We start from the raw sequence: 11561 nt of genomic DNA on the forward strand, positions 1-11561 counted from the left end.
CTGTAATTAGACTGATTAATTGAATAATGGATTAATATCTTCAACACAAACAAAGTCACAGACACTTCGTGGAAACAACAGCACTGATTTAAATGGACAACAGCACCATTAAAGCAGTGTGTGTCCATCATAAGTTACATTAGCAAGGTCATCCTCATCACACACCAACAGCACAACACGAGATGCAAATGTTAAAAGACTGATTCCAGTGTCCTTTCTGCCTCATTGGCATCAATTTTATAAAATTCAACTAGGCCATTCAAGCCTGTGAGCAGCTCTATTCAAGCCCTGCCAATTGTCAAGTCTGGATGTGTATCAAGTAAATGTGGGCACACAGTCTACACGAGGAGCAGCTCATGATAATACACTGTGGGCGTGTGTGGGGAGGATAGTTTCCTCCTTCCTTTTCCGGTACACTGTCAATGCTTTTTTTTTTTAAATATCTTTCTAAGTCATCATACAATGGAGAATCACTCCGTGCATCACTTTGCTGGATAAAACTGATAAAGTGCTACACCGGGTTCAGACTTGGCCATGAACAAATCTTTAAATAAATCTTGTTTAGACACAGAAACCCAGGAATAAAATAAAATCACTTCATGCAGATATTTCCTAACAGCTGATTTAACAGTGGACTTGTATCATCGGCTCAGTATTGTCTTGATGAACTGATTCATTGTTGGTCAGTACAACATTAGAAAATTGTGAACAATGCCAATTACAATTTCCCAGAGCCCAAGGAGTCATTATTATATTCACATCACTTGTTTTGTATAAACAACAATAAACAACTTCACTATAATTTCAAGACAAGAAAAGCTGCAACCATCAAGAGTTTGGCATTTTTTACTTGATAAATGACAAACAATTAATCGATTAGTTGCCTATTAGTTTACTCTTAATCATGTAACCAATTAATTAACTTATTTAAGTGGGAAATACCTAACTTACAGTAGCCTCTGTTCATTTTCTGTATTGAATTCAACAGTAAAGTGAGATTAGTGCTTTTTTTAAACCTAGGCCTTGTTACAGCACATTACATTTATAAGTCTTATTACAATGTAATAAATAGACTAAGACTGTAATATAGCACACTACCTAAAGATGGTGATGGTGATGATGATTTTTCAAACTCAAAGTCTGTTTTGAGCCACATTTATCATATTAGTAAGAGGGCAAGAAGGCAAGCAGGGCTGCAACTGTAAGTCTGTGTGGGATGAAGTTGAACTTGAGTGCGCAGACAAGCGGCGAGGTATCAGTATTACCCCTTGAGGAGGAGGAGGAAGGCCACAACCAAAAACTGTGTGGACAAGGTGCGCTTCAGGAAAAGACAGCAGAGGCCTGCACACTACACGTAACAGCCATCGATCATTTAATGAGAAAGAAGTGCTGCATTGAGTCATTCAGACTCCCCGATGCCACATTAGACAACAAGGAATGTTATTATTATTTTTTTTTTATAGGTGATCATCCTTTTCTTTCCCCAGGAGGAGCTCGACGCGCCAAACTCCATTAATAGATTTTACAATTTTAGGGTTATCTGCTTTCAGGAACTCTTGAAACCTTTAAAAACATGAGTCAAGACGATTTACGAAGCAAACATCAGTTGCTGTACAATTCGGCTCATAGACACGACAAGCAACGCCTGCTTTTATAATATTTAAACTTGTTTGCCTGCTGTTCCCACAATCGTCTTGTACCAAAACAAACCACGGTGCCTGTCTAAAAAATCCGTGTGAAGCAATTACACAAAACGAGATTTCAATGCAGCTGAGATGCACTAGCTAGTTACTGGTTCACAATACACCGAAAACCAAAAACAAAACCTCTCATTCATACAAGGCCGTAAGTCGTGATCGACCAGTGTAAGCTGTATTTGCCGATAATCGAGGAACAATTAAAATGTCAAGGTTTTCGATCGAAGTTTGGTACGCCGTTCTCTCCAGGTGGGAAATAAGTGTAGTGGGAGGTAGAGACATTAGCAACGTCGCAGTGCATGTATGTCACAGTCGCACAGACAAGACAGAGCTTCCCCTGGCAGGAAGGCAGCATCACCAAACTTCACTACATCTTTGTCCGTTTCCTCTCTTACCACTTGAGCGCTCGTTTCTGGGTGCAGCCGCCGCGGCCGCGCCTCCTGTTGCGGCCGCACAGGCTCCATTTTCCTGCTCATCTCCGCTACTGTTAGTGCGTTTGCTTTTCTTTCCCTTGTTGTTCTTCTGGTTGGGCATTTTACAGGATTCGGATGTCAGGGTTATTTTCGACCTCTATCAGCGGCTGCTGTCAACGCTGTCTGACATTTCTGTGGACTCCATTTCTGCAGTGGGCTCTGGTGTTTCTGCAGTGTTTTTCTCTTTGTGTTGTTGTAAGTCTCCTCGTGGACGACCGGGAGGTTTTTGTGCAGCTCTGACAGCAGCAGTTTTAACGAATTAGCTGCTATAACCTTTAAGAGCGAAGGCGTGTCCGTCTCTTGTTTTGATTCCTGCTCTGCTGTTTTCTTCCACCCTCTGACGTCACAGGACCCGCCCCCTGCCATTGGCTGTCAAAGACTTAAGGCTGCGTTTAAGAGCTGTGGGAAAGTCCGGATTTTACAACTTCAAATGCTTTTGTTAGTTGACCGAAAGAAAATTAATAAGTAGCTACTTTGATAATCGATTCATCTATTCCATTTTTTTTTCAAGCTAGGGCTAGATTCTTAAACGTCAGGATTTGTTAATAGAAAAATAATAGTTAAATTAATATGGTTATAAGCTAAATATCGTTTGGTTTTGGGCTGTTGGTGATATATCACCTTGTTCTCTTCAATCAATGAATAAAAAAAAAATATATAAATAATAACAATAGTTAGTTGAAGCAAGATTTTGTCTGCGTATCACATGATAATGTCCAAATCACCAAAAGGGTTTGCACACCGAAACCAATGAGATATTTCCTCTTATTTAAATGATCAAATATGAGCACAGGAGGAGATGCACAGATATTTCAACTATGCCTCCTTCAGTTTGAAACAATCCTTCATGGTTGGATCCTTTCAACTTTCAACAATGAGTGTCAGACATTGGTAATAAGTTGGCTGACACTCATTGTCTTTGACTGCCATTAATTCCAACTAAATAAAACCTTTTTGTGCTTTTGACTTTAACTCTTGCCATATGCACCACAAGTGTTTTTTTTAGCTCAGTGATCTAAGTAACTCTGTGGCAACTGCAGTTGAAAGCTCTGGAAAAAGCTACTTTTTTCTACACAAGAAAAAATGCAAATAAATGTATGTAAAGTTGTGAAAAACAACTTTACTTATTACCAGTTATTCTAGTACTATTATTTTTTACTCCATGAGACTTCTTCATTACTCATCCTCCTATGCTTTATCAAAAAGGTGGTGGTGTCATCAAAAATCAAATAGCAAGTTTGAAAGTCAGAGTAAAAACAACAACATTTGTTGTGATTAAGTCCCATTTCTCCAGGCTCTGACTTGGTGGTTGTCATCAGCAAGTAATCACAGTGAATACAATGTTGTCATAGATAAATGTAGGGAATTAATTATTCTCACCAAAATAAAGAAAAACAAAATAAAAATAAAAAAAATCCTCTTTTTCACCACAACTTTTAAACTCTCCTAGGAAGAAACAGCAACGGGCTACACCTGCTAAAAACAGAACAGAAGATAACCATGGTGACACCAAAGTGCAGTCGCAGCATCTGGGCAGTGTTACACAATTTCAGGTTACTGAAATCTGCTGTGTCAGATATTCCCACAGTACCTCAGTGCAGCAGCAGACTCAGCTAAGAGACTGGAGACTATAAAGTTGATGAGAAGAAGTGCTCAGCACCACAGACCTGTGGGGGAGGTATCACTGTCTTATTTAGCTCTATGACAGCAGATATTTTATCAGCCTAGGTGGTGCTATTTCAAGGCTGAATGTCTCATCCTGTCTCCTACATGCAGTAAATTTAACTTGATAGATTTCACTTAGGGATTGTTTGTAGCTTACACATGCAATTTAGTGAAATAGAATATTTTAAATCAGTTCAAATCTCTGTGCATTACCTGGAGCAAGTGATAAATGCATCAGAAAATACCTATACCATCAATGGTATTAAAATTTAACTAAATATTTTACACACAAAAGTTTGACAAGACAAAAATAACAACCTTTTTTTGGGAGAGATGGACACAGCAAACTCCATTTATAAATCTGACAATTTAAGACTTACTGTTGAAACCCGTTAAAACATGATGAAGCATGAAACGATTTATGGATCAATAGCTGCTCCTCTCCAATTCTGCTTGCACCCAACACACCAAGAAACACCTGTGTTCATACGTCAGTTTGTTCGCCTTTAACCACAAACTTCTTGCAACAAAACACACCATAGTGGTGCCTAAAAATCAGTGTAAACCAATTACACAAACTTCGATTCCAGTGCTGTTCAGTACTAGTTATTTTGATAAAATTAGGGTAATATAAGCTTCTTGCATTTCCCAAGATTGTCACTTTTCGATGTCCACTACAAATCAAAACAACCCAGTCAAGCAATAATTTTGCATGTCTCGTCTCAGTATCACACATTTGGTTTTATGAGTACAGTAAGCCTGATAATAATGTGAGTAAATGTGTAAATGTGAGTCCAAGCCTGTTTTGAGATCAGGTTATATTTGAAAAATCACACATCAGAGCCAAACGCTTGAAGTGTAAAGATTTTATTCTTCCAAGTGTATTCCACAGTAACAGACACCTCCGTTCTTTCAGGAATGTGTTATTGCCACTACAAAGACAGTGATGACGCACTCGAACACGTCATGCAGGCATCCCGTTAGTTCACAGAAATGGCTCGAGGTATTGGCACTGATCTGATCATAACTTTCTCCTCTTGCTAAATGCTGATTTGTGATTGGCACTTTTTCAAAAGCCATCTGAAACTCACACCAGGGAGACACAGTGAGCGCAACAAAAGCAGGATGACCTTAAAATCCACAATGATCGTGATGCAAGCAGCATGTTTCTTCCTCTCTCTTACTTTTCTCCATTATTTCTACAACTTTTACTGACTTCTACTTAGCCCATTAGTTTACTCATGATGATTATATTTCACGTGATTGATCTTTTCTTTTCCAGGCTACATTTCAGTTTCGTTCATAATTAGAATATGATGAAGCTCATCCTCTTGATTTTTGGTCCTTCTATGCAACAAACACTATCAAAAGAACAATCGAGTGAATGGTCTCTTATACTGTTTAGACAAAAAATATCAAGTCAAACTTCATCAAACAACCAACACCTGAACCTAAAAGATTTAGCTATAGGTTGACACAACAGCAGTGAATGTGACATGGGCCATATAAGACTTGCAGACCAGGTGTCGCTTCACAAGGTTGATATTATATATTTTGTCACTGTGAGAAGCAAATAACTGTCTGGTGTACGGGTGGGAACAAGAACAAGACCCAATATGTAATGAGGAACAGAACTAAAAGTTTGATATTATGCAGCTGAGAACAACAGCTGCAGAGTACATGTTGTGTTCAAGCCCATTTGATTGTTGCTCCTTCCTGTGTATGTTAGTTACCAAAGTTATGGAAACTCAAATGGTCATAATTAAATAAATGCATATGATATTGCTAAATAAATTGCAGGAGTAAACAGATAAAATATGAAATATAACCATTGTGAAAGAATCCAAAACATTTTTACAACTATGAAGGCAATTTTTTTTTTGTCCATTTTGTCATGAGTGCCAGGCAAATACTGTACTAAATGAAAAGTGGCATTATGAAATTAATGAAATTAAATGGTCACTCAGAAAAATGGTTTGAAATAAAAATGGACTTTACAAAAAGCTACTTTTTGAAATAAAAACTGCTGGAATGAAATAAAAATGACATGAAATGTTATTGTGAAAAGAAGCAGGATAAATAACATTTCATATTTCTGATACGAGTTTATTTTCAATTAGATTATTTCACAATTATTTCACATTCCTTGTTTTATTACATGTATTGTCTGTATTAATTCATATGATTATTTCATAATGTCTTATTTAGTTATTCAATTTTGACCACTTTGAGCCTCCATAGCCAGCGACGGTAATTGGTTTTCTGATATTTTTGCTTATAACTTTGCAAGTGGTGAGTTTTTGAGATGGTGGGAAACAGAGAAAAGTGGTCACACCTGTTATGCAAGTTTCATTGGACCTACAGTACAAAATAAAAAATGCTAAAATTAAAAAAAAAAAAAAAAAAAAACTAATAAAACTATAAATCCACATCTTGTGTCACAAGTACGACACCTAATTTAAGCCATAGGACAGTTATTTAACATATTTTGGTCGTGTTTGGTCCTGAGAATCATTACAAATTCATCTTTTGCATTTGGCACCAATCACCCTGTAATGATACATCAATAAAAATTGCACGAGAAATACATTCGCCATTTGCTAATCAACTATTTCTTATGAAAGGCAAGTTCTGGAGTTTGTTTAACAGAGAAAAATTCATTATTGACCACATATAAAAAGATGGAATAAAAACTACTCTTGGACATTGCAATGAGTACAAAAAGGTGCAAATGTCTTACTTAAAACGCACTTGCACTTGTCTCTGTAGTTTCTATGAAGGAATTGTTGTTATATTTCCAAAAGCACTGGTCTAATAACGTCTTTTTAAAAAGTCCACAAGAGGTAGTAGAAATGGCTCATGTAAACAATAAATGGAACAGCCATTTGGCGACACTGTTGGTGGATACGCACTATACACTGTTTTAAAGTTGCACTAGATCAATATGTGAAAAGAACACTCATTACAATACATGATTTTTGGGCAATGAGGTCTGACTGTAACTCCCGCTGCCACTTGAGGCTGATAAAGGGAGAATTTGCTAGTGCAGCTTTAAGTATCTCTTACAAACCGTTTGTAAAGATCAGAGTGCACCAATTAGACCTTTAAAGAAGAAGTCTGTTAAAGTTGCTAAATCTAACCAGTATCTTGTCCTGTGTGTCCATTGTTATGACACTGATATCATCGAGAGAGGCATTTATTTGTAATAATTACCTTATACTGTACTTTTCCCATAATTAACAAAAAATATCCAAATGAACGTGTTGAAGAAACTATTACATTCCTGATTTGTGTGATTATAGTCTTGAGAGTGTATCAACGTGGCATTTCAGACCTGCGGTTGATAAAAGGGCAGCGCCTGAGAAAGAGAGAAACACCACTTTTCCTTGTCATCTGAAACTATCGATGGGGCTGTTGGTAAACCTATGAAAACCCTAAAATATTCTCAAATTTGGCACACTGAAATCAAAACAAATCGTACGCAGACATGCCAGCTGGGTACGTTAATATACTGTTAGGTCTAATCTGTTTGGCCATTGAGTTTGAGCTCAAATACTGAGCCTTTAAACATGGAGGAAGATGACTGAAAACAGAAGCTCAGTGACAAGCCGGTACACTACAGAAACTCAGTATTTGGAAGGATTCAGTGGGACCCACAGTTGCTAGTGGGCCGACCCGTCCAAATATCGCTCTCATTCTTGGAGCAGGACGATATCAACGTTGTCATGGACGCCCTGCAGAAGCAACTCGCCCTGGAAGTCGATCACCTTCTTCTTCTTGGCAGCCTTCAGGGTGCCCACCAACGCCTCGAAGATATTGGCACAACGGTCGTCGTTAAACAACACACCAAACTTCACGGTGGTTTTACCGTCAGCATCTGAAATGAGAAGTTAGCAACAACTGTGTAAATTGATTTCCTGACAATCCTACAATATTTAAATAATAATCCTTACCATTATCGTTAAAATGAATGACTTGGGATTGTTCACACTTTACTGCCGTTGTAGTTGTCACACCAAATAACAGCTAAGATTGCTGTGCTTGTGGCACATTATCAGTTTGTTAACAAGAGAAATACAAACAGCAAACAAACACTCCCTTTTAATTGGTTGAGTTTATTATGTCAGTGTCAATATTGGGTTTTACCTAAATGTAACTGCTAGCGATGATAGCTTTAAGGCTGCAACTACCAATTCCTTTCATTATCAGTTAATCTGTTGATTTGATTACAACAAATTGATGAAATTCAGAATCTAGATGCAAAAATGATGCACATGCTCATATTAAATCTTCAGGTTGCTTGTTTTATATGAGCAACTGTCCAAACCCCAAAGATACTGAGTTTACAACGCTATGAAGAAGAGAAATGCAGCAAATTGTCGATTAGTTTACTGTTGATCGATCAATTGACTAATGGTTTCAGCACTAAGTGGCCTTGCAGCAATTGTAACACTGATTTGTCAGCAGACCGTTCTTCTCACCAAGAAGGAGATAACATGGCTATTAGAAATTCCTGATACGACTTAAATGCGGCATTGGCGTCAAACATAGAGGCATGAAAAATAGACTCTACTGGGAAAGTGAAAAAGACACGAGACAAGACAATCATAAGAGTACAAATAAGTACAAGCACAAAGTGTGTAAATGTACATCTGAGGCAATGTGCCGCTGCTACTGTGGTAGGTAAAGAAAACTGACATAACTGTTGTACATTGAAACACACACACACACACACACACACACACACACACACACACATATATATATATATTAAATAATTGCATTGAGGTGTGTCTGCGTCTGCTGTGAAAACTGGTCCAGTGAAATATTCTCGAGGCAGTGTGACCTGGTATATTCATGTATCCAGCATTAGGAGTGGTGAACTAGAACTACTCATCAACATCACATGACTGCATGTCAATAAAAACTCATGAACAGACTTAAGAACAGTTGAGCAATGGTCAAATACTTCAAGAATACAGAGAATGAAACATGTGTCCTATGGAGAGTTTTAGCATGGACTCACTTTTACTGCCGAGTCGCTGAATCTCCTCCACCAGCAGATTTACTTCGTGAGCGACATTCATTGTTGCTACAGGGGGAAAAAATTGATGAACAAGAGAAACATTTTAATCAAAACAGACTTAGCTTGTAATAAGTCCTCTGGCTTCTTTAAAGGTTCAATACAATTCATCAAATGCAATTATCCCTGGTACATAACTCTCATGAGCAGGGAGTGCCCACCAAGCCAAACTATATACAAGATCGTGCCATTAACATGTTGTGTTGCCTCTATGAAACACTGAATGCCTTCTTAAATGTAGCATCTTATTTATCAAGGTCTATCCCTCAAATCGGCAAAAACTTAATCAAGAAAGCAGAATTGGTTTCAATTAAATGTTCAATTTCCAAACTGACATCATGGGCACTTTCAGCAAACCAAGTGTGAAATGATTTTCAGGAGTATTTATTCAAGTCAAATTAAGTGCTGCTTGGTGATCAACTGAATGCCGAATATTGCAAAAGAGGGTAGTAATTCAGACTAAAATTAAATTTTAAAATCTCCCGATGACTGACTCGGATTATCAACAAGGCAATGGTATTTTTGACAGATTAGTAAACGTAGTCTTGGACTGAGATTTTCTCCTTAAAATAAAAAAAAAAAAAAAAAAAAAAAAAGGAATCATGACTAAGAATTACAAACGCGTTTAATTTCCATCCACCAATCAGCACAAACACCACATTTAATATGACAATTGACTGTGCAGCATTCAGTGAAACGTAACAAGCTGCAACATGGATAGGGCGAACTATCAATGCGGAAATAGAGGATTAGCGCTCAGAGCTAGCCATCACAAGGCACGAATGCTTGCTGTAATTCATTATTTTGGGTGAGGGATATTCATTCATATGTGGGAATTCATTCATATGTTCTCAACCCGGTGATGTTTTACATGACTTTAGACACAAAAGAGGATTTTCCACTTAGCAGCGGATACGAGCTCGCCGGTAACGTTAGCTTCTAGCCAAATGATCTGCTGAGGGAGGACCGAGGAGTTGCTGAGATCGCTAAATGTGTAGTGGTTAAAAAAAAAAAAAAAAAAAAAATCAATCCATGTCAAAACAAGCTTAAAAAACATGTTTACATGTACATAATTACCTTGGTTCTTCTAATTCGTTTTCCGTGTAATGAGGTGATGGACGACTTTCTGATGAATCGGCACCACCGCCGGATAATGTCGCTAGATTCAGGGACAGCTCGGAAAATTTCCACTATACTGATTTTATAGAAAAAAATGATGAAGTGGCACAGAACTCACTTAAAGCCCTTTCCGTGTATGATTCTTATGCTGCTGTATGTGTCACCTAAACATGAAAAAAAATTCATATACACAAATGAAAGTGTTAAAATACTGAAACATAGAACCAACAAGACACTATGTTGAAGTTGTCTTGAAACTTTCCCATAACACTTGAAGGCACCATAAAAGCGCCTTTGAATTCATGGTGACACATAGCCATATTTTCAAAGGCACTGCCCCATATATGGCAAAGAAGAGGTAGGAGTTGTCTTGTGTTTGTTTTCTGCCTCTGCATAAAGGTTTACCTTTTCTAGTCATCTCAGAGCGGCTGACACAGCTGATTAAACAGGTGTTCAATAAGCAAAAAGGCAAACTCTCACCACAAAATTGAAATAGCTTTTGATATCAGGCCATTATAATAATTTAATGTGCTCAATATCTGCACAACTGTGGGTTCTTAAAGGCACAAAGAACACACACGAACTCTGCAAGTGATTGCATTTTGAGCAGATTAAAATAGTTAATGTTTCTTCACTTCCTTCTTTGTATTTCCACACGCATTTGTTTGGGATGCCTGATTTTACGTAGTTTCTTAGTTATTTCATCACCATCCTGTTCCTTTCTGGTCCCCGGCCTCTGCAGCTCATCAGCATGACACCCTCTTTCTCCCTATTTCCCTCCATTCCTGGGGTCAGCAGTTCGTTTCAACCATCAACCATCAGATTTACATGTCTGTCTACAGTACATTTGTGCAAAATCAAATAAAATGTTAAATGTAAACAAGAACGAGAAAATCTCATTTGATGTCCGGGGTGGAATTTTTTTTACTGGAGGGCCAGGTTTGGCCCACGGGCCCATGGGCCCACTTCTTCCCATCCCTTTTTATGTGTTTCTCGTTTCCTCTCCCTATGTCTCTTCCTCCTTCACCACGAGTCTGGATTACCAACTGGGAAGGCAGGTAGCTGTCATGGGCCCCCAGAACTCCAGCGGCTCTGACAGCTACTGTATGTCAACTTGTTTGTGCTAGTGAACTGGAAATGTGGTTGTATGCACCACCAAAGTACAGCATCAAGTGGCATGATGAGGAGCTAAGATCTGTCCTGCCATCTTATCTGATCTTAAGGCCCTGTTTGGAGGGTTGTTTGTGTTAAAAACGTTGTCTAATGACCATCATTGTTTCAGTTTTGTGTCTAGTGTTGTATATTCCTAAATATGCATGTTTAATGAAATACCATACACTAATTTGTGGCCAGGTAGTATTCTAACAAAGAAAATATGAGCACATTGCAAATATGGGCCCACAGCTCATTTTTGCCCTGATGCTTCCCAGCAGGTTAATCTAACCATGGTCCTAAACTGACATGAACACAATAAAGTTTTATTTATTTATGAATTTGTTATTTTTATTAAATATTTAAAGCTTT

At 37.9% G+C, this 11561-nt stretch overlaps 2 protein-coding genes across 2 annotated transcripts in view; both read right to left on the reverse strand.

Moving 5' to 3' along the window:
• The window catches only part of heca (HECA ribonucleoprotein granule regulator), a 10209-nt gene extending 7707 nt beyond the window's left edge, over positions 1-2502 (reverse strand). The window contains exon 1 of the mRNA XM_023415092.2: positions 2093-2502. Coding sequence (XP_023270860.1) covers positions 2093-2231 — 139 coding nt within the window. The 5' untranslated portion in view covers positions 2232-2502. The remainder of the gene's footprint in view (positions 1-2092) is intronic.
• Positions 2503-4686: 2184 nt separating this feature from the next.
• On the reverse strand, positions 4687-10106 carry abracl (ABRA C-terminal like). Its single transcript, XM_023415214.2, has 3 exons — positions 9996-10106; positions 8862-8927; positions 4687-7712 (listed from the first exon to the last, which is right to left on the reverse strand). The coding sequence occupies exons 2-3, from the start codon at positions 8920-8922 to the stop codon at positions 7528-7530; spliced, it is 246 nt and encodes an 81-aa protein (XP_023270982.1). The 5' UTR covers positions 8923-8927; positions 9996-10106; the 3' UTR covers positions 4687-7527.
• Between the last annotated feature and the right edge of the window lie 1455 nt (positions 10107-11561).

Source organism: Seriola lalandi, unplaced genomic scaffold (genome assembly GCF_002814215.2).
Source record: "Seriola lalandi dorsalis isolate HSWRI2012SDOR001 ecotype SW California unplaced genomic scaffold, Sedor1 jcf7180002054544, whole genome shotgun sequence".
NCBI classification, from domain to species: domain Eukaryota; kingdom Metazoa; phylum Chordata; class Actinopteri; order Carangiformes; family Carangidae; genus Seriola; species Seriola lalandi.

What these genes read in the sequence shown, in the direction of transcription:
- abracl (XM_023415214.2), bottom strand. Translation starts at nt 8,922, where the DNA reads ATGAATGTCGCTCACGAAGTAAATCTGCTGGTGGAGGAGATTCAGCGA. An exon ending in TCAGCGACTCGGCAGTAAAA is followed by an intron (nt 7,713 to 8,861) that starts GTGAGTCCATGC and finishes TTCTCATTTCAG; the next exon opens with ATGCTGACGGTAAAACCACC.